This window comes from Ptychodera flava, chromosome 18 (assembly GCF_041260155.1).
Source record: "Ptychodera flava strain L36383 chromosome 18, AS_Pfla_20210202, whole genome shotgun sequence".
NCBI classification, from domain to species: domain Eukaryota; kingdom Metazoa; phylum Hemichordata; class Enteropneusta; family Ptychoderidae; genus Ptychodera; species Ptychodera flava.
In genome coordinates, this window is record NC_091945.1 from 37,809,880 (window position 1) to 37,832,177 (window position 22,298).

A 22,298-nucleotide genomic window follows, 5' to 3' on the forward strand; every position below is an offset into this window, starting at 1 on the left:
TGAAATGGTTTGCTAATGGTGTCAGTTTTACGTCTGAAGGTGGACAGATTTACTTAACCTGATACCAATAATATGCCTCTTTATTGCAAATTCATTACAAATTTTTCACAATAATCAAAAGTACATGTAATTACATATGAAATTACCCAAATGTATAATTTACAACTCATCTGTATTTGAATATTGAAAAGTGCAATGAAAAAAGTGGATGAAAGAGTATCAAAATTTTACATACAAGTAAAAATTACACATAAAGGTTGAGAAGGCTTGCGGATCAAATTAAAAATGAAACAACTTATGAAGCTTTATTTAATCTTGTTATAATTTCATTGAAATGTGGCATGTGTTATGTGGTAAAAGATACAACAGCCTGATTGCTAAAACATCAACATTAATAGTTTTCATAATCAATTTCGCTGTAGGAAAAAATTACTGCATTTCAAAGTCACACATGCATGTTAGTTTTCGCTACATTTGAAAATCGCAAAATAAGTACTTTTGATTCATCCATTTGTGATATTGGTAAATCTTTCCTCCACAGACGTGGTCAATAAAGGAATATTGTTCAAGCATGTGAAACGATTGATTTCACAAAAAACATGAAACACTTGAGTCACAGAAATTGCCTAGCTCATACGAGATAAACTTTACATGAAAGTGTAGCCTATTTTTATTGCATTTCCTAAAAATCAAAGAAAACACCAGTCTGCAATCAGACTGGTCCAGCTGTGGTATTTACTTCCAAGTGGATGGGCACGCATACTGTGCATGAAATACCAAGACAGGTCTATTGGGCATAATTCCATTGATATATGAATGCATGTGGTGAGGCGACATCACAACCAGACCACTGAAGACACTGTCAAGATTGTGTTTGATCATTATTTTTACCAAAACAAACTCATTTAACTTTGGTACTTTTCAAAATAGGCATACTTGAATTAATCTATTCAATATGGGTCATAGAGTTGATACTGGCGGATGCTGTTGTGTCAATCAACTGACTAATGGGTTCTCCTCATTTGCATAAATTGTCCCAGAAAAGTCAAGAACATTTATGCAGATTAGACCAGGCTGTGGTTTTTATGATCACATTCTTAGAATGTCGTGCAGACATTCAGTCGTACATCTGAAACCCACAGCTGGGAGCCAGGATAATCTGCACTATAAACTATAACATCCCTACTTTCAGTTCATATCCTGTTTTAAATGTACTTTGAAAATCTGATATGTATGGAGATTATTTGAACATGTAAGAAATGTGAATACAAAACATGGTGAATCTATTCTGCAGATGATTAATCAATCTTCAAAGTATAAAAAGTACTGATCATATGTGAATGTGTAAAACCCTCTTACTGATACACCTAGGCTCTGTTTAGCAAAGTTTACAGAGTACTGAGTGTGCGTTTACAAAACCCCTATTTACCTCTGTATTACAATATATTACAATTCTCCAAAGTCCCCTAAAGTTTGATCCAAATGGATGTACAAGGCAAGTGATATGACATTCAAGTCAAAATTCTCTAAGTACGATTGCACCATAGTGGAATGTAAGCCATTCCTGCAATTAAACTTTCATAACTCATTTTGATGTTCAGATACTAAGTTACCTCTGACAAAAATCACACTAAGTCTACGATAGCGTCTGGCCACTGACAAACTTACTAACTGTCTTGAATGAATACACTGTTTTAACTTCAATATAGAAATCATATTTACCAAAAATATATATTCAAATTATCAAAGTCAATGTTGTTTCCTGTTTTTACATTTACCAAACATTGTAGTTTGTTTAGACATATCAGAGTCACCACTCTAGAATCACTTTTAACGTTCGCATCGAGCTCAAATAGTGTTTAGGTTTGGAAAACCTGTAAGTGTTGCCTTTTCTTTCACTGGATTTCACCAAAACAGTAATTATAATATCAATAGTCAGTATTGATGTTTTTCTGTCAGTATCATAACTCATTTACAAAAAGTAATTTTTTTTTAAATATGTGCATGTCTTCTTGTTTCTGTTGTGTTTGAAAACAACATATTTGTCATCAGCACTTGTCCTTCTAACACTGCACCTCAGGGCCCATACAAATTTATATTAAGAATATTTTTCAAATTACTGTAAAAGAAAGGGCTGCAGTATTTCATACTCTCTCCAAGTAAGTATTATAGACTACGTTTTTTCTTCTCCATTAAAAACACGACATATTTCCATCAATTGTATTTATCAAATTGCATCTAAAAATGTACATCTTTCAGACAGTATTTTAACTATCATTCAAAGTGCAACTGAGCATGAACTTTGGATATTAGGTGCTATGTAAATTTGTTAGATAGCTAGATAGATCAAGTGGCATCAAAATTTGTTACGATATTCCAATACTGTCATATAACAGGGAAGACCCAACTCATCCTCTCTCCTCTTGCATTTGTTCCCTCTTTGTCTCAACTATAATATGCCTCAAAAACTTTCTACAAAAAAAGCCTGTTCACCACAATATCACTAAAAAAATTATATTTGGAGTAAATGTTATGACATTATAGACAACACTGTTATTTCATGTTGAGTTGCATTTACCTGGATAACAAGTCATTGTAAATGACACAGTCCCCACCTGTAAGTAAGGTGATTTGATTAGATGTAACTGAATTGAAGTCAAAATAATACAATGGTATTTATAGTCATAGCTGAGTATATATAATATCAAATGACTGAAATCTGTCTAGGCATGTCTTTGAATTGGTTTGAGATCAACAAAAATTAAAACAAAACTGCAACTGGGCAAACATGTTCAATCGTATCATGAAACATGTTGACATATACAGCTGTAGGTCATAGTAGCATGTCCAGTGTTGAGTTTGCCAATTCTAGGTCTTTGCCCAAAAAAACTGACATGCATGTGTATGCCAAACCATGTTGTCCTTACCTAAAGTTTGAAATAATCAGTCCAGTCATGTCCAAATAGCTCCGGACAGACACACACACACACACGCACAGATGTAACCAATCCTTAAGTCCCTGTTCTGGACTACTTACAGAGGGGACTAACAGTACTAAGGCATGCATTCCCGAGATCATCTGCAAATTATGAACCTGTTGCATTGGTTTATACATAATTAAACTATTGGAAGACTGCATAGAAAAAATTACTTCATTGTAAATAACGAAATGTAAAAGCACAATACCAGAATCACAGATATTTGGATTGTGATAAAGTTTTTGAGAAGAATGTTTTGCCATTTAAAGACTCGTTAAAAGCATTTGGTCAAATTGTTGACATTTGAAGACAACTTTGCACTCCACCTGAGTATGAATCATTGTGCTTTGTTTTTTGTTAATGTGTGGACTGTGTTTCTTCCATGCTTCTACGAAATAAGCAACAATATCAGTTAAATTCATGATACTCTATACCTCAATGGTGACCATACCCTGTGTTTTCTACAGCTTCTACAAAGAACTTTACAAATGAATGATTACAGCACATAGCAACTATAATCAACCAATCATCCTGTAGTATTCTGCATACTACATCAACATTTTGTAGACGTGTTTATTTCACTCAGATAAAGATGATCACCTATGCAAATGAAGTCTTTCCAATGGCTGAAAAGCGGTTGATAGTCGTGACACATCCTCCACGGTTTGCTATGGCATATTTCGTTATTGTAGTTGATATGTATTCTTACCACTGAAGGCCAATCAAGAGTCTTCAATGACTTTTGTAGGATGTTTTATAAATTGCTAGATTTCATATTGATGGCTTCCTCGCCGAGTTCCAAGGGAACTACTGTAGGTTACTGTGTTGACTTCTGCACCAAGTCAGCAAACACACTGTCAGGTCGATCCAAAAGATTTTTTGGAGTGTCATATTCCACAACTCTGCCATCACTTAACACCAATATCATATCACAGTCCATGATTGATGTTATTCGATGCTGAATTAAATAATTGAAATTTAGTTTACAATCAAGAACAACAATGTGCCTGCATGTTCCTTATTTTTGCAAGGTGCACTGAAATGTAAGTGTCTTGGAACAAACTTTTTAATGCAGAAATTTATCTCAGAGGGAATGTCTTGTCAAAGTACCTAATCAAGATTATCCCATGCACTTTAATTTCTAAACAAGTAAAATGAACACATTTGGTAAATTTACTTTATAAGAATACACGCCTGGGTATCTCTGTTAAGAATGGTGAATTCATTCAATGTTACTAGGGTTCAAAGCTTGATTCCTTAGGTTTCTTTCTGTAGACAAATGTGATTATAATGAGGAATTATCATTCCACTGAGGGTCATGTGATTGTCATGTGATTGCCATTTGTTATTACAAACAGTTGTACAGTATCTTGATGAAAAGGACAAGATTACTTACTGCAATAGTCAGAACTGTCACATCAGTAAACACCGTCTTGATTACATCTCTCAATATTGCCTCCTGTGGTTTTTATGAGAATGAGTTTTAACATGTTATTGAAGGAAGCGTGTACTTCATAGTTCATACATTTAGACATCTTCATACATTTAGACATTTTGAATAAATTCTGCTTAACCCTTTTCTTGCCAAGTTCATATTTCACCATCAGGTCAAGTTGGTTAAAACTAGTGAAGCAAAACATGTCCCATGTGGTGCATTTTAACAAAGACTTGAAAATTCGATGGTCCCTGAAAACAGAGATACTGTAAACATGATTTTTACAGACTAAGTTGCGACAACATACCAAGCCAAGTGGGTGAAAATACATTTTGTTTTGGCTCAATACCGCTTTTAACTAACTTGGCAGAAAGGGAAGTGATACTGTCTGGCAGGTATAAGGTTAATGTTGCAGGCTGCTCTATGACAAACATGTATTTTTGACATGGTTATTTGCATAAAAACAGAACGTCCAAGGTAATGTATGGTGTTAATTCAAATGTTTAAATACTTGCTCTCATGTGCTAACTTAAGCTTAAACTTAATCAATTCTAGTTTTCTGTTCTTGAACCTTGTGTTGCAATATTAATCTCCACTCTCACATGTAGGAACACCTGAGATTAAACATATAGTTTAAACCACTGTAATACTCAAATTTCCTGATTGAATTAATTTTTGGACATTTTGTTTCAAATAATTTAAGAGGTTTATAAATATGAAATGCTTTATTTAATGTAGTGACTGGTTAACATAAAGAATTGGAAGACTGATGCATATCTGAGCTGATTCTGGCACAATAATCTGGTGTGAGGAGTGTGAAACATTACGTTCCTACAGCCATACGACAGATACAAAACCAATTTCTACTTCTGTAATGGTTAATATGACATCAAACAATGTCAATGTCATGTCACAATGCTATCACACAATACATGCACAGTAAAATTTGCAAATCTCAATGAATTTTGTTTTATACCTGTTTTGTGTATACTGAATGGCTATGCTCACTTGAATGAAAAATTTATTGTGAGCGAGGCAACTGATATCCCTAACTTACTGTTTTGATATCAATTGATGCTGTGGCTTCGTCCATGACGAGAATTCTTGCTTTTCTCAAAAATGCCCTTGCCAGACAGAACAGTTGTCTCTGACCAACACTGAAGTTATCTCCTTCTTCAGAAACATCAGCATCTGTTGTAAGAATATAATAGAAAGAAATCTAAGGTGCCGATCAAATAAACATCAGCATCTCTTGTAAGAATGTAACGGACAGAAATTTAAGATGTTGATCTCACAAACTAAACAATGAGAACCAAGGCCTGATATGAATTCAAACATTCTGAAAGGAGATGTCTGTCTTCTGTTGATGTGGCTACCAATCAGACATTTCCATTGTTTGCTGAGCTGTAGGAAGAAGTTTATCAATCTACAACTTTTCTCAGAACACGTACAAGAAACGAAAGAGTAGTGTTCAAGATACAATGTCAACTTTCAAGTATTAAGTTACAAGCTTTACGTCACGGCAGAAGAGAAATGTAAATGAAGAAAATATGATCTGCATACTTTGGTAAAAATATTGAGCAATACAAAACTGTCACTTTGAAAATATTCTGAGTTTGGAACAGAAAATTGAATCAAAAGAATGAATTCCTACTAACTCTGCAAAACAAAAATGGTAGTGAGCGATGTTTATTCCTATCAATCACACTCTGCAAGAATCCAATTAATTTACACCACTGATATTGATTGTAAAGATGACCTCATTCCCAATTGCTTGAGGAAAACAGTGTATGATTGATATTGAAATGCAAATAATCTCTTTGAATCTTTTCTTTCATACCATGGTGAGAAGTTTATTCTATAAAATGTCAACATAATCAATGTAAACAAATGACATCCTTGTCCTCTGTCAATCACAACGGTGTAAGGCAATACAGCTTTCATATTCTTTCTAAATCAATGGCATCAAAAAAATGTTATCAAACATGAAACAAAGACAATTTTACAAATTTACTGGTAGAATCCCACCAAGGACATCATGATACCTTTATGGCTTGGCTGTGACTTTTTGGTAGATATTTGTGAACTGTGGGTAGTTGTCTTCATTCTATGGAAGCTTCCAAGATACAGCTGACACGTATATACAAACAGGTTGCAAAGTATTATGATCAACAGAGAATTAAAAAATATCATTTTATTAGAATGATGAGTTTATCAAAAATTCTACTCACCCAATTGATTATTCAATTCCAAAACAGTCTGCTTCATCTGAGAAATTTCCAAAGCATGCCACAACTCTTCATCATTATAAATTCCGTCAGGGTCAAGGTTGAACCTGTGTGCAAATTGAAAAATCTTGGTAACTGATTTAAAAAGAGTGTTTTAGAAGGACATTTTTGATAGGAATACTGCCAGTGAGATAAATATTAACAAAGCTTGAGATGCTGGATACCGTTCTAGTGATCTACCGATCTGTGTCTAGGACAATAATCTTGACATTCAGACATAAGAAGAAATTGGATGGGGCCGCTTTGCAAAAGAGTTGTGACATACATGTAGTGGATTGCATGATACTATAAGATGAAGTCATTAGTCATACCTGATTGTACCAGAAAACAAAACAGGATCTTGTGGAATCACTGTCAGCCTGCTTCTCAACGTCAACAATGGTACAGTGGCAATGTTCACCCCGTCAATCATTATACTACCTACAGTTTTAAACAAGAAAAAAATTCTTCATCAAAATTCTAAAACACATGGATATGTTTGTTTGTTGAAAAGGACAATTTCCAGGTGATATACGGAATATCAGGATCTAGTACTGTTATACTGTTACAATGAGCAGTACTGAGGAGACAAACAACGGGATAGCTGATACTTGTCAAAATAAACAGCTTACAGTTATGTGAAATACCAAACATTGTCAAATATCAGTTCATAGACTTCATTTACACTTGAACTTTGGTGCGACATGTATTTCCCCACCAAAGTGAAAACTCTCACTTCCTGGACTTGACAAATTTCTTGGAAAAGGCAAAATCACATTAAAAGTACTACTGGGTAATACATGATTTGAGCAAACAGGTGTACATGCAAATTCTGTTATTTTATGTCATAATTGTCAGAAAGACAAGTGAAATTCTTGTATTATTATCTATTAATGTGTTTTATAACTTGTTAGAAACTGTGCAACACAGCAAAACAGACTCTCTCAGTTTTTTGTTCTCATTATCTGACTCACTGCTTGTTTTCCTCTGGCAATAAAAGAAATATTGTGTTGTACCCTCAATGGCCAAATGAAATACAAATCTATGTTTGCGAACTACCATTCAAACACTACATTTGATTTTGATTTTTCCTTTCATTTTTGTTTCTAACTGAGCAATTCATCTTGTCATTAGGCTTTACAATGAAATGAAACTATAAAGAAGTTTCCATAGCATATTAATTTAGAGATGCCAATGATATTTTAATAGTTGACACGATCTAGGCTGAATAAACAGCATTATGAGCTGGCTGACTTCAGAGCATAAAATGCTGATGTGACACAGTCAAGGGGATTTCTGGAACAAGCAGTCTGGACAGAAGTCGAAAGTCTTGTGTATTTAAAGACAATATCAGTGGACAAAGTTACTATTCTACATGTAGCATTGTGTATTGAGTTTTATTTGTGGTAATGATGACCTATCATGAAAATATTGAAAGATTCTAGTTCTTACCTTTGAAAATATCAATCATTCTAAACAGAGACAAAGACAGAGATGATTTGCCACTTCCAGTACGACCACAAATGCCAATCTGTAAGATAATGTATAAAGCAAACCAGAAATATTTTCAATAATTCATAGGTACATGTATTATGATTTAGAATTTGGTTACAGGATGTCAAATCTATCCACCATGAATGTCTTCTATAATAACTCAGAATATGCTGGTGAAATGCCATATAAAGTACCACTGCTAATAATTATGTCATTTGTTGGTGTCCTGAATAAATAAACATCAAGACTGATTTGATTTGTACTGTAAATATTAGAGTGATTATTAGTAAACTACAGTACTGTTCATCAGGCAAATACTGACAAGACATCGTCAGAGAGAAACATGTCAAGGCATTTCATAGAAAAACTTGTACAATAGCAATGTTGGAGAATCTCTCTTTGGAAAACAATGCAATTCCAATTAAAATAAACAATCAATACAATTCCAGTAAATTGTAATTTTCATAGAAAACTACAATTTTATATGTTATTCATGAATTCACAGGACACATTTAAATAGATAGCAGCTGTAACTGTTGATTATTTTTTTCAATTTTTGTTTTGTATGTCCATTGCAGGTTCTTGTCATACTCTCATAAGCATATTGAAAAAACAAACTATTTAGCTTGCCAACTGAGTCACAGTAAGTGAGACTACCCACAATTCTCCATGATCTGTACACACGGAGATCACTCACTGAACTTAAGCAAATTTCTTCTATACACAGAACAACTCGGTCCATATTTCAAAATTCTGGCAACATAATTCTGATAATCATAATTTCTGATTTCTCACTGTGAATAATGAGAAGATTAACCCCTTTCCGCGGAGGAGATAGCAATTTTGTAATTTTGTCGACATAGATTTGACAGCCATACACAATATTTTCAAGGAAACTAAGGAAATAAATTGCATCTGTGTTGGCAAATGAAAGGGTATGATTTTTTTTAATGTTCGTAACAAAGGAAATTTGCATGTCTGACAGGTGGTATCATGAGACCATCTTAGTTGCTGATAACTTTATCTTGACAAGTGTGCAATTTTTAGCATCTCCAAACATCCACTTCTCATTCAAGTTACTCTTGAATTTTAAACATGATCAATAATTTTGGAACATAGTTTTAACAAATAATCCTGAACTTAAATTATAAGTTAAAAATTGTTGAGAAACTGATAAAATTGAAAAGGCCTTTAGCAATAAATGTCTGAGTGAACAAATCAAGGGGATTGTGGGTAGCCTCACTTACTGTGTGAGTGTCTGTACATGTAAAATGAGCTGTCATTGTTTGTATTTAAATTGTAGATGATATTAAAACACATCGTGAAAAACTTTTGGCAAATGTTACAACTTCTGTCACTGTAAATATAGACTTGACAAAGTTTAGGAGTTAGTTTTTACTAGGAAAACTGAACAAGTGACAACAATGATAACGACTGGGAACAGCTGTCTTTATGATTTTTTGGAAGATAAATAATATCAATAATAATATGGAAGCAATGACATAAACAAAAAAGCACAAATCTGAACAAGACATTGCAGGAAATGTACGGAGATCAGATATGAACAATGCAAAGAGTTGGACCCTACAAACCATCTTAAAACAATACTGAATGAGCATTTTAGAGAACATGCCCAAAGACAAATGACAGGCTAAGTTTCAAAATATAGGCAATGCAAAGTTCATGCTCATTTTCAACTCTGAATTTTGGTAATGTTGAGAATACTTTCACCAAATATCACAACCATTGAAACGGCAGAATTTAAAAGTTCAAAATGTCCAAAAAGTCAACAAACCGAGAATGCCGTTTGTTGCTTCACTTCCTTGATAATCCAAGTATTACCGGTACTAGCAGTAAAGCTGAGAATCATACAAGTTATAATACATTGCATTTAACAGACCATCAGAAAGGAATTCAGACTAGCACATTGATAAGCACTGACTCTGTGCAAATTATGTATATGCATACCTTTTGACCTTGCTGCAACTCAATGTTGACATCATACAATACTGGATCTAATTCATTGCTATACCGAACAGATACACTCTTGAACTCAATGTTGCCTTCAGTAGGCCAATCAAAAGGTGGTTGATATAGACCTGATAAGAAATAGTAAACATATTAGCCTTTGGCACTTAGAACCCCAAATCAAAATAAACGAAAAGCTAATTCTGGAAACATGAAATATTCTGTTCAATCACCTGCAATATATAAAGTTGTAGCATTTCATTTAGTTTGTCTTTTACCTCTGCTAATTGTTCAATCAAGACTTAAACACAAACTTAATATCTTTGGAAGGATATTTTAAAATCAACATACACCTATGTATCGTTAAATCATGCTTACATATCACATCTATTCAAGATCAAAATACGGGGCATGGTGCCTGGCACTGACTCACACACTGAAGGTCTGTATCAGCCTGGTTAAATTCTTTTGTCTAGTGATCATATTTTATCAGCAGAGTTCGACACACTTCCCTCTGGTCGGCGTTTTAGATACCCGGCTTGCAGGTCAAACCGGCGCAAGTTGTCATTCATTCCAACCGCTGTGCGGCTTTTAAATGATTCCTAAACTGTTTTTTGTATAGTCCTGTGTCTCCTACCATTTTGTAAATTTGTATTATATATTTTTGATGTTGTATTTGAGCCACGCTTTTTAATTGCCCGTGTTTGGGATAAATAAAGTTCTATTGAATTGTAAACGCTACTGACTCACACACTGAAGGTCTGTATCAGACCTGGTTAAACGCTACTGACTCACACACTGAAGGTCTGTATCAGACCTGGTTAAACGCTACTGACTCACACACTGAAGGTCTGTATCAGACCTGGCTAGATCAACATATAATACCTTGATATTCTTCAGTCTCGATATGTGTATAGTAATCTACTCTCTCTACTGCATTCATTTGAATTTCACAGTCGCCAATTGATCGAACCAAGCCACTCATTAGACCAGGAACCTGAAACCAAATGATATGAAGTAACATAACCATGTCACTAGCATATACATATATTATACATTTCATTGTTATCTGCATCTCTTTCCATGACATCATTTGTCTCTTTCATGGTAAAATTCCAGAATGTAAAATTGTTCAATGTGCAGTGAACAGGATCAAGAAAAGTGACGAATACAACACAAAAATGATAAAACTGACAATTACAAAAGACACAATGAGTCTTTCATCATTTGTCAAATGATAAAACTGACAAGTACAAAAGAAACAAATGATAAACTGACAAATGCAACACACAAAAATGATAAAACTGATGAATACAAAACACACAAATGATAAAACTAAGAGAACTGTACTTACAGTTAAAGCATATGTGAGAGATAAACCCACTAAGCTAGGTTGTAGATCACCAAGTACACACGATAACATGGTTGATAACCCTGATGCTAAAATAATCAAACAACCAAGGAAGTCCTAAATAATGAATGAGATAACAGAAACATTTTGCTATAATTCATCTAGTAACAACTGAACACTCTTGACACAGTGTCTGAACTTGGAATGGCAAAAAAGAAAAAAATACACTTGGGAAATTGGAAAAGTGTAGTTTTGAAACAATAAATATCACTTGTCACAATCACGAGGCTCTGACCATAAATGGAAGTTATCAAGACAAATGCAAAACTGATAAAATTTGTCAAAATTCAGTACTTGATGGTCCATGGTAATATGAACATAGATTCAGTTGATGGTTCTGTTTACACTGGTTCTGTATCACAACAACATAATCTTGAATTTATACGTATTCACCTGGTCTAGTACAATGGAATATTTTAGATCTGAATAAACACATTGAAAATCATTGCATGAGTTATCAAATTTATTCTTCTACTTCCCATTTAGCTTCACAAAATCTGGTTTGAGTCCATAATATAATTTTTTAGTAACTCCTTCATGTCACAATTTAAACTGAATATCATACAGAAAAGCAAGAATTGTAATGATTTACCAATCGAATTCCCAACCATCTGGTGCTGAATAGCAAATAGAGCTGTGTCAAGACATTGGTATCCATGCGATGAGCTAATCGTTGACGAAATCGAACATCATCTCTTGTCAAGTAAAAAATAGTGTATGTAACATCAGACTGAGAGTATATGAATTTTCTGGATGCATAAGCAACATAATGTTCAGAGTGATAACAAAGTTATTGAAGTTATGACAAACATTTTTAGCTCAGTGAAAACTGATCAAAAATGCATGCATGATAAGATTGACTTGTATAACAAGACAGAGTTGAAAAGACTTGAAAACATTTGGTAAATGACTAGAGTGTATGTGATGAAAACCAAAATCAGGGAGTGTATTGCAACATGGGTTACTAAGAATTTGTCAATCATCAAAAACATCACAATTCAGGCGTACACAGATAAATGATAATAATAACTAGATTTATTACATTGAATAAGATGACACTGCAAGAGGGCAACTCACCTGTATGCCCGTATTGTTGTTACTCCAGTCAATGTTTCTGATAAATGTGAAAAGACTGGTGATACAGACACACTGTCAAGACGTTTTAATTCCCTTCAAAGGAAACACAGGAATTATTGATGAGGTACTAAAAAATAGCGCCAATGGCACTTGATCACAACTGGCACATTGTGAAACTACTCTATCTCTGGGTACACCTGTACATGAAATACTGAATGGGTAGGTGCTGCGGGTTTGGAGTTTGTCAGTAATGCACACACAAAACAAAGTCCCGAAGTAGCGAATTCCAGCCATTTTCAAACCACACTGTTTGTCAGTGGGGTAAGCATATTCGCAAAATCACATTTCCAGGCTAATAGACTATGTTTTACGAAATCACACGTCCTTATCACAAATAAAACGATCTTTGTCTTTAAATCAATGCGCCAGTAAACAGGTCCAGCAGCTAGTTATGTCATCAAGTCTGTAATGTTAAGGGTCATAACAAATGTGAGAAATCTAAAACATTAAATATGTTGTTTTTTATCAATTTTATTACCAAAAGCGCATGAAATCTCTGATACTTTGAATCAGCCATCCTGCATATTTCTAACATTCATCAAAACCTCATTTCTGTTCCACAACTCATAAATAGTCCATAATGCAGGATTGGTGTACATCCAAAACTACATATATGAAAGACCCCTAAAATCAATTAGTTAAAGGGGGGGTTAGAAATTTCCCAAAACTATCTAACCCCTGCTCCGTTTGGCTCCATTTTTCAGAATCGGAACCTTGGAACCAGTCTGAATATCTGTACCAAATATCAATGCAGTCTGTTCAGCGGTTTTTGACTTTTTGTCGTTTACCGGAAAATGGACACTGAGTCTGTCTGACACCGGTTGAAGCTAACCCTATATCACAACTTCCAGATGTGATAATGACCTATGGTCATTATGTTAAAAAATACCGCCAATGGCGCTTGGACATAATGACCGCCTAGTATTATCGGCATTTATCAACAACCACAATCACTGTGAATTAGACAGACCACGAAGTCAATGACCATCATATAGCTGAAAGACTATTTTTCACATTGCGATTTTGAGCTCATTTTTATGAGAAAGAGACATGTATATGTATATGGAGAATAGCAGAAGACATATTTGTAAATTGTTTGTTAAGTGACAATCATATATGCATCTCTTGAAATTTTGTGGTTATAAGGTATAACACTAGTGTAAGAATAATGAGGTTAGAATAAGTTAGTAAAGCTAAGTTGACAGTAATTAAGATTACAAAATTATACACTAAGCTGGGGAAATCTGATTGAAATAAATGTTGAAAAGTAGCAAAGTCATGGTCATCTTTTGTCTAATACCTTGTGTAAGTTCATGAACTTTACATAAATCTTGCTGTAGATTTGTTGCTAATGGGCAATAACTGTGTTTCAGATCATTTGAGAGCAATCCATCCATGACAGCTTTAAATTGTAATATACTTCTATTTAAAGGAGAGAAACTTCTCAAATAATTTTTTTCCCTGTAATTTGCTGTGAGAACACATGGACAGATGCTCAGGACTCTATGCTGGTGCTACCTTGATAACTAACCTACAACTTGTAACGTCATTGTCTAACCTGTTCACCCCAATTTCCTGTAGACAGGTCCACACTCTCCATTGATAACAATGGGTTTGGGCCATACCATTGTAGTGAAAGGCTGTAACATGTGAGGTTGTGGATACTTAATCTCTGGAATGTCAAAGTCTGTATATTGACTCAAGGATGTTTACTTAACAAATGCCTAGGGTCATCTCAAAAGTGAGAATCTAAACTATGAAATATGTTTTTTAATGCTTTTGATGCCCAAAAGAGCATAGAAATCTCTTATACTTCGAATCAGTCATCCTGCATATTTCTAACATTCATCAAAACCTCATTTCTGTTCCACAACTCATAAAACAGTCCACAATGCAGGATTGGTGTACATTCCAAAACTACATATATGAAAGACCCCTAAAATCAATTAGTTAAAAGGGGGTTAGAAATTTCCCAAAACTATCTAACCGCCGCTCCGTTTGGCTCCATTTTTCCGAATTGGAACCTTGGAACCAGTCTATGTATCGGTATCAAACATCAACGCAGTCTGTTCAGCAGTTTTTGACTTTTTGTCGTTTACGGAAATGGACGACATCAAACACCGGTTGAAACCACCTCTATATCACAACTTCCAGTTGTGATAACAAAAATATGGTATTTGTATGATTTCTTTCATCTGTCAATGATATTGGATTGGTGTACAGACAACACAATTGTATATGTATAGTGACTGTCAATAGAAAACACTACTTGTAAAAAAGTCAATTGATTCGAAATAGCATGGAAAGAGACCCTAATTGTACAATTTACAAACTGTGCCAGAAGTCTACGTGTAAGATTACATTGGTGATATTGTTTTCACAGCATAGGTGCCTATCCACCATCAGATTTTCGTGGACCTTAAGACTGATTCAAGCAGATAAATAATATCCACAGCAGTGTGCATCCTGGGAAAAATAAATCATCAATATCACTGAAGGCTGAAGAAGATTTTGCTGATGGTTTCTCCTGCCTATTTATGTCATGTGGTAATACTGAAGAAATGTAGAAAACAACAAGTTTTCAGGATTTACTGATATCATAGGTTACTTTTGTGGCACATCCATCCGTGCTGTATCAATTCAATCTTTCACCTTTCAAACTTGGCTGTCATTGGAAATTGTGCCACATACTTCGCTAAAAAATCACACAGCAATTTTTATACTGAGAACTTTTTTATTGACTGAGATGTGTATTTAGTAAGATGTGTGAATACTTGAAGTCAACAATACTATTACTTGTAAATTTATGCATTCACATTTGATGCGTGTCTCCCTCGCTCTTTCTCCAATGCTATCTACAAGTAAGCATATGCATAGCTATACTGGAAGATGTCACTTGTATGATAAATATGGTAATTACATATTCAAAATAATTTACAATTAGGGATATCTACTCAGTCTTGATTTTCATCATTGAAGCCCATCATAGGTGTCTGTAAACTTAAGAGGCACTGTCTGTAAAAACCTGCAAAAGGTGGCCAAGGTCAAATTTTCAATTAAGACGAAACATATCACATATGATAGGGCATAATTTAACTAAGAAGGAATGAATTTTAATTTTTGTTTAAACGGACCCATTTTGATGTTACAGGCCATGTCACGTGATATGGTGAGGACCTAATATTTCCTTACGACTTCCCCTTAAAAAAATTGAAAATTCTGTAAAAATGCAACATATTCACTATATTGTAGATTATTAACTAACAAAAAGTGACGGTATCAGTATATATATTTGTCATGAGTAAGGTCCCCTCAGTACGTCCGTAACCTTATATTGACCATTGACCTTTCTCTGCCGTAGAGGGCGCTCTAATGCCGGAGAAGTGAAATCTGAGCAAATTTCAGCATTAAAAACTTCCAATTTTATAAATTAAAAATGGTAACCCTTGTGCGAGATCCCGTAGTGACATGTACATCATGTTACGTAACATGACTAATGTTTTGTGAATCACTTTCAAAACTTGCGGGCAAACAGTTATTTTTTATGTTATGCTGTCATGAAAAGTGATGAAATATTGGTACTTTCTTATTTTGATTTTTGCTAAAGCCTGTCTTAATCATTTATCAACAGGTTCGTTTTTTATACCATTGACAAAAAAATAAATCCAAAAAACATATTTTCAAATTTACAAACAACAACAATAACAACAACAACACAAGTAGCAACTTCGTGACACGTTTTTTTTGTACCATACGAATACATATACCCCGGGTGTAAGGGTGACGAATTCATAAATTAATTTCTTTGTTATTATCTTCATCATCGGTTTATTGCTAACAGTTTACTTTCGGAAAAATGGAATATGACATTTAACACACACCAAAAAAAAATAGTTTGAACAATTTCAAAGTCCAAACTAAACAAAATACGATGACACATTTCCTTGTAAGCTTGAAGTAGCTGTAAGTACTACAAATTATGGTTAGACTTCTTGTATGTATTTACTGAAAGTCTGTCGCCTTGGAAAATATTTGACATTAGGAAGTGTTTAGATACAGCAAACAAGTAAGCACTGCTTCTACTACAATTATAAAAATATTTACCGTCATTGGAACTGCTCGTGAGATTCCTTGACGTTTGTAAGTGAAGACATAAAAAGCAAATAATCCAAAGGTTTCTGTCACTATGGGGTCAAAGGTTAATGACATTTCGTAACCATAGCTGCAACACGCAGTCCAACGTAAACAATAGACCCGCTTGCCGCAATCCGGAAGCAGCCGCCGGTGCACTCCGAGAAAATTGGTGAGTATTGGCATTTTTATCCATGATATTATCAACGAAAATAAATTCGACACACCAAACAGTTTTGTTTCTTTAGTTTTACAAACATCGGAAGTGAAATTCAGTGATAAAATCCAGGCAACCTGCATCGGTCGAAGCAGCGGGAATTTCAAATTGGTGATAGCGATCCCGGTGTGTTGACTTGACGTTTATTTATCAAAATATGAGTCAATATCAGTCAATGTCATATTTCAGCTTGGTGACTTGATGAATCCCAGCAATGTACTGCTATCTTGAATTGCTGTGACATTATCAGCAATCGCTTTACCTGGAAACATGGAGGCAGCAGGAGAAACCCTGGCTAGCAATGCTCTGAGTGTTGTATGATTAGACCTACCGTCGCATCACATTATCAAATGCTGCGTATGAGAGCTTAGCCGTTCATGATTCTAAATAGGCGAGTGTGTACAAGTTTCTGAGAGAGTTACAAACAAATAATCATTAGGAACGTAATTTTGTTTTATTCTCAATTCACAATAATTTCAGATCTACCTGATGTCACGAATGGATATCTCTGTCACAGCTGTGGGTTGTGATGTCGGCATTGCTGCCGGAAAAGCAAGTGAATGCCATGGATCGCTAACAGCCCTTGAATTGTGTACTCGAGACATCACTGCACATCTCAAATTTCCCAATACGCTTTCAGAACGACTTTAAATATAATTGTTTTGGTTGTGCTGTCATGTTTTCGGGTCATTATAGAATGAATCCATCATGAACGAATCACTTTACCAAAGTCGATTTTTTTTTTTGCATTATATCATTATATCATCATTTTGTGTCTTTTTCAATGCTGAAAATTGGCACGTTTTAAACCGTTGACTATTTTTGCCATTTCCAGATTTAAACTTTTGTTGAAACTTTCAGAATAAATTATAGGGGATATTTGAAAGAAAATTAGGGTAAAAAATTTGGGGGTGAATTTTTAAGGTAGAAGAAGTCAAAGATAGACTATATGAATGTTTTTATATTTACTTATTTTTTATTTATTCACATTAAAGGATAACCCATTTACAGACACCTTTTTGGTGAAAGTTCCCAACAGGGCCATAATCTTCCATGGGGTCCTAAAAACACTAAATACAATAAAAAATACAAATAAAAGTACAGCAAAATAAACACATGAGTAGTTAAAGTAATTAAGAAATAAACAAAGTGACCGTATTGAGAAAAAATTATGAGTCAATGTTATCTTTTATAAAAAGTTTCAATTGTGTTTTAAAGATACTGAAACTAGGGCTACATCGGAGATTTTCTGGGAGGGAATTCCAAATTCTGGATGCACGCATTACAAAAGTTCTCTGACCTGATTCCGTTCGAGGAAGAAGGAGGTTACGCGAGATTGCTGCGCGTGTGGGATAATCATGAACATTCATTAAAGGCACAAAAACATGTCTGCAATGTACGTCGGAACAGAGTTCTCAAAATATTTAAAGACTAAGATACAAGTGAAATAGAAAATACGTTGCATAACGGAAAGAACATCAGCGGCTTTGAAAAGATCATTACTCGGCGTATCAAAATCTGCGTTAAGTAGAATCCTCAATGCTCTTTTCTGCATTTTATACACCCTGTCCATGTTGTTCTCACTGGTATTTCCCCAAACCACCCTACAATAGTCAAGAGTTGATTGAATTAAACCATAATACAGAATTTTTCTAAGGTGAAAAGGAATTAGTTTATGTAAGAGTCTTAGTAGACCTATTCTCTGACTCAGTGTGGTGCACATATTGTCAATATGCTTATTCCAAGAAACCACATCATCATAGTCACACCAAGGATCCTCTCAAAATTAACACAAGAAATACTTATATCATTTATGACAACATCATTTTTTGTCGTAACGACGGTCAACATTGTGTAGCTTATGCCGCGACCCAACTAACATAGCCTTGGTTTTGCTTGCATTAATTAACATGCTAGTTGCTGTTATCCAATTGTTAACAGCAATAGCGTCATTTTGAAGTAGATTTTTGACTTGGAAATCGTAAAGCCAGATGATAGAAGAGTCTGGTCATCGGCGTACGTGTCTAAATGAGAGTTAGAAGTTACATTACAGATAATGGAAAATCATTGATAAAGATGGTAAAAAAGCAAAGGGCCAAGTATCGACCCTTGCGGTACTCCAACTGATACTTTCTGTCTTTCACAATCTTTGAACGTTCAGAAAGGTACGATTTAAACCAATTTAGGTTTTTATTATTCAGTCCATTCAGAGAAAGTTTCTTTGAGAGTAACTCATGGTCAACAAGATCAAACGCCTTAGACAGGTCGAGAAAAAGAACTCCAGAAAGATGACCACTGTCAATATTTAGTAATAATTCGTCGCACATACGTAAAAGGGCCGTTTGACAGGAATGATACTTTCTGAAAACAGACTGTGTCGTATGCAGCAGACTCTTATCGGTCAAAAATTTATACAAATTACAATGAATGTGATTCTCTAAAAACTTAGAAATTGCTGGGAAAATTGAAATTGGCCTATAATTTGACATTTCATTTACATTACCAGTGCCCTTATAAATCGGAACAATTCTTGCACACTTGAAAATTTCAGGAACGGTTTCATTATCGATACTAAGATATAACACTTTGGTGAGATAAAAAGAAATAATTGGAGCACTCACACGTAATAACTTAGCATTAACGTTATCGACACCTGTGGATTTCGCCTGTGATAGTGCCCTTGTAACAAACTCTGAGTCAGAAGACAAGTGCGGAATGTTTAAAACTGCATCATCAAGTTTTCCACGAAGATGATCTTCTAACAGTGAGATATCGGTGTCTTTGTTGACGGTAACATTTAAAGTATTTGAAATATTAGAAAAGAAAGAATTGAAAGCGTTCACAATAACAGAAAGGTCAGAAACAGAACACCATTAACTAAAATCGGAGTAGTATTTTCTTTTGATGGTTTGACAATGCTGTTAAAAATATGCCAGAGAGATTTTGCATTCGAACCTTTCTGTCTAATCTCTAAAATACTCCTGTTTTGACTTTTCAATCATATGGACAACTTTATTCCTTGATTGCCTATAAAGAGGTAGTTTGCTAGCATCCGATTTTGCTTGGTTAAGCAAAGCATCTCTCTCATGCATGGCATTCAAAATATCGTCGTTCATCCATGGCGGTTGTCTAACACGTTGAAAACGTTTTTCAATAAATGGAGCGTGAATGTCACAAATTTTGTTAAAAATGGTAACCCAAATCCTCATTACAATATTTACATCAGTCGCAGAATCAACTAAACACCACGGCGCATGATGAAGGTCACGGAGAAAAATACTATAGTTAATGTTGGTAAACGAATGAAATTTGACCGTGAGATAGTTACATGTGGATAATGCGAGTTTCTTTTACGTACCATTACAACAGGATAATGATCAGAAATGCCAATTTCAGGCACAAAAACGCTAGCAACATTTTCTCGATTGGAAGTATAGATATGATCAATACATGTCTTAGAAACTGGTCTTGTAGGAAGCGATATAAGTTGAACGAAGGACAAGTTACTCAGCGAATTGTAAATATAGTTACTCCTTGAATAAATCAATGTTGAAGTCACCGAATAAGTAAAGTTCTTTACCAGTATAGAAACCCTTTTCCAAATTCGATTCAATACAAATATCAATGCTATGAGAGGTACCAGGTGGTCTATAAACACCAGCAATTAAAAAAATATTACATTTAGGAGGCTTGATCTCAAGCCACGAGCTTTCCAAGACATCAGATTCCAGGTCAGACCTTCTCGTGTAACAAACATTACAACGAATATAAGCCAAAAGACCACCGCCTTTTTTTTCGTTCTTATCTTTTCTTTCAATTTGAAAACCGACAATTTTAAAATCATTGACAGAGTTCGTATTACTTAAAAAAGGCTTCAGCAAGAAACGATACTTCCAATGAAAACGTTTTGTCAACAGAAAGATAATGAGTAATCTGATGAATTTTGTTTGTTAAGTATTGAACACTCCAATATCCAATCTTTAGACCATTCGAAAAGCTTGTCCGAGAAGCGTGTATGTTCACAGAGTCCACGGCTTGAGCTTCCTCGCCGAGACTCTGACGTTGCTTGTGACCCGAAGGACCACAAGCCCAGCAGTTGATACGGATTCCATGTCTGCAGACTCTCTCAATATGACAAGATTCGCCACACAGATAGCAGTATACCGCCCTTCTAGATTTCGCTTGATCGCTATATCGTTGAGAATTCGAGTGTCGACGGTTGTAGACATTGTTGTGCTTACTGCTACCAGATGTAAACCACACAGTAAGTGAGGCTACCCACAATTCTCTATGATCTGTACACACGGAGATCACTCACTGAACTGAAGCAAATTTCTTCTGTACACAGAACAACTCAGTCCATATTTCAAAATTCTGGCAACATAGTTCTGATAATCATAATTTTCTGATCTCTCACTGTGAATAATGACAAGATCAACCCCTTTTCCGCGGAGGAGATAGCAATTTTGTAATTTTGTTGACATGGATTTTTGACAGCCATACACAATATTTTCAAGGAAACTAAGGGAATAAGTTGCATTTGTGTTGGCAAAAGAAAGGGTATTGATTTTTTTTAATGTCCGTAACAAAGGAAATTTGCATGTCTGACAGGTGGTATGATGAGACCATCTTAGTTGCTGATAACTTTATCTTGACAAGTGTGCAATTTTTAGCACCTCCAAACATCGACTTCTCATTCAATTTACTCTTGAATTTTAATCATAATCAATAATTTTGGAACATAGTTTTAACAAATAATCCTGAACTTAAATTATGAGTTAAAAATTGTTAAGAAACTGATAAAATTGAAAAAGCCTTTAGCAAAAAATGTCTGAGTGAACAAATCAAGGGGAATTGTGGGTAGCCTCACTTACTGTGAAGCGCCTTCCCGCAGACGGAGATTTCGTTGTGAAGCAGCAGCTGGAGAGATTTGCATTTGTGAGGAGCTTATAACATCCAGAATACGTTAGGTGCACACCATCACGCAGTAACAGAGACGTGACATGTCAACTGAACCATCCCGAATCGAAAATTAGCATCATTATCAATAAATGCAGCGGCAAGGTCCCCATTTTCAGACCAAAGGTCAGGATTTGACTGGTCAATCCTCGGATAGATACTGAGAATACTAATTTTCTCAAGCACAATCTTCTTTGTTTCATTTAAAAGTAGATCATAGTCAGCAGTCAAGTTTTCAACAGTGAGTTCTTGTGAACTGCAGTCATTTCCACCTACTTCTAAAAATAACCTCCTTGAAAGG

At 34.8% G+C, this 22,298-nt stretch overlaps 1 protein-coding gene across 3 annotated transcripts in view; it reads right to left on the reverse strand.

Moving 5' to 3' along the window:
• Window positions 1–677: 677 nt before the first annotated feature.
• LOC139117550 (ATP-binding cassette sub-family C member 9-like) overlaps window positions 678–22,298 on the reverse strand; it is a 46,645-nt gene continuing 25,024 nt past the window's right edge. For all 3 annotated transcript variants that reach the window (XM_070680767.1, XM_070680769.1, XM_070680768.1), the window contains exons 21-31: window positions 12,631–12,723; window positions 12,146–12,248; window positions 11,497–11,610; window positions 11,028–11,139; window positions 10,143–10,273; window positions 8,133–8,211; window positions 7,013–7,121; window positions 6,645–6,748; window positions 5,471–5,604; window positions 4,375–4,437; window positions 678–3,936 (exon numbers count right to left, since the gene is read on the reverse strand). In XM_070680767.1, the coding sequence (XP_070536868.1) occupies window positions 3,796–3,936; window positions 4,375–4,437; window positions 5,471–5,604; window positions 6,645–6,748; window positions 7,013–7,121; window positions 8,133–8,211; window positions 10,143–10,273; window positions 11,028–11,139; window positions 11,497–11,610; window positions 12,146–12,248; window positions 12,631–12,723 (1,183 nt within the window). In that variant the 3' untranslated portion in view covers window positions 678–3,795. The remainder of the gene's footprint in view (window positions 3,937–4,374; window positions 4,438–5,470; window positions 5,605–6,644; window positions 6,749–7,012; window positions 7,122–8,132; window positions 8,212–10,142; window positions 10,274–11,027; window positions 11,140–11,496; window positions 11,611–12,145; window positions 12,249–12,630; window positions 12,724–22,298) is intronic.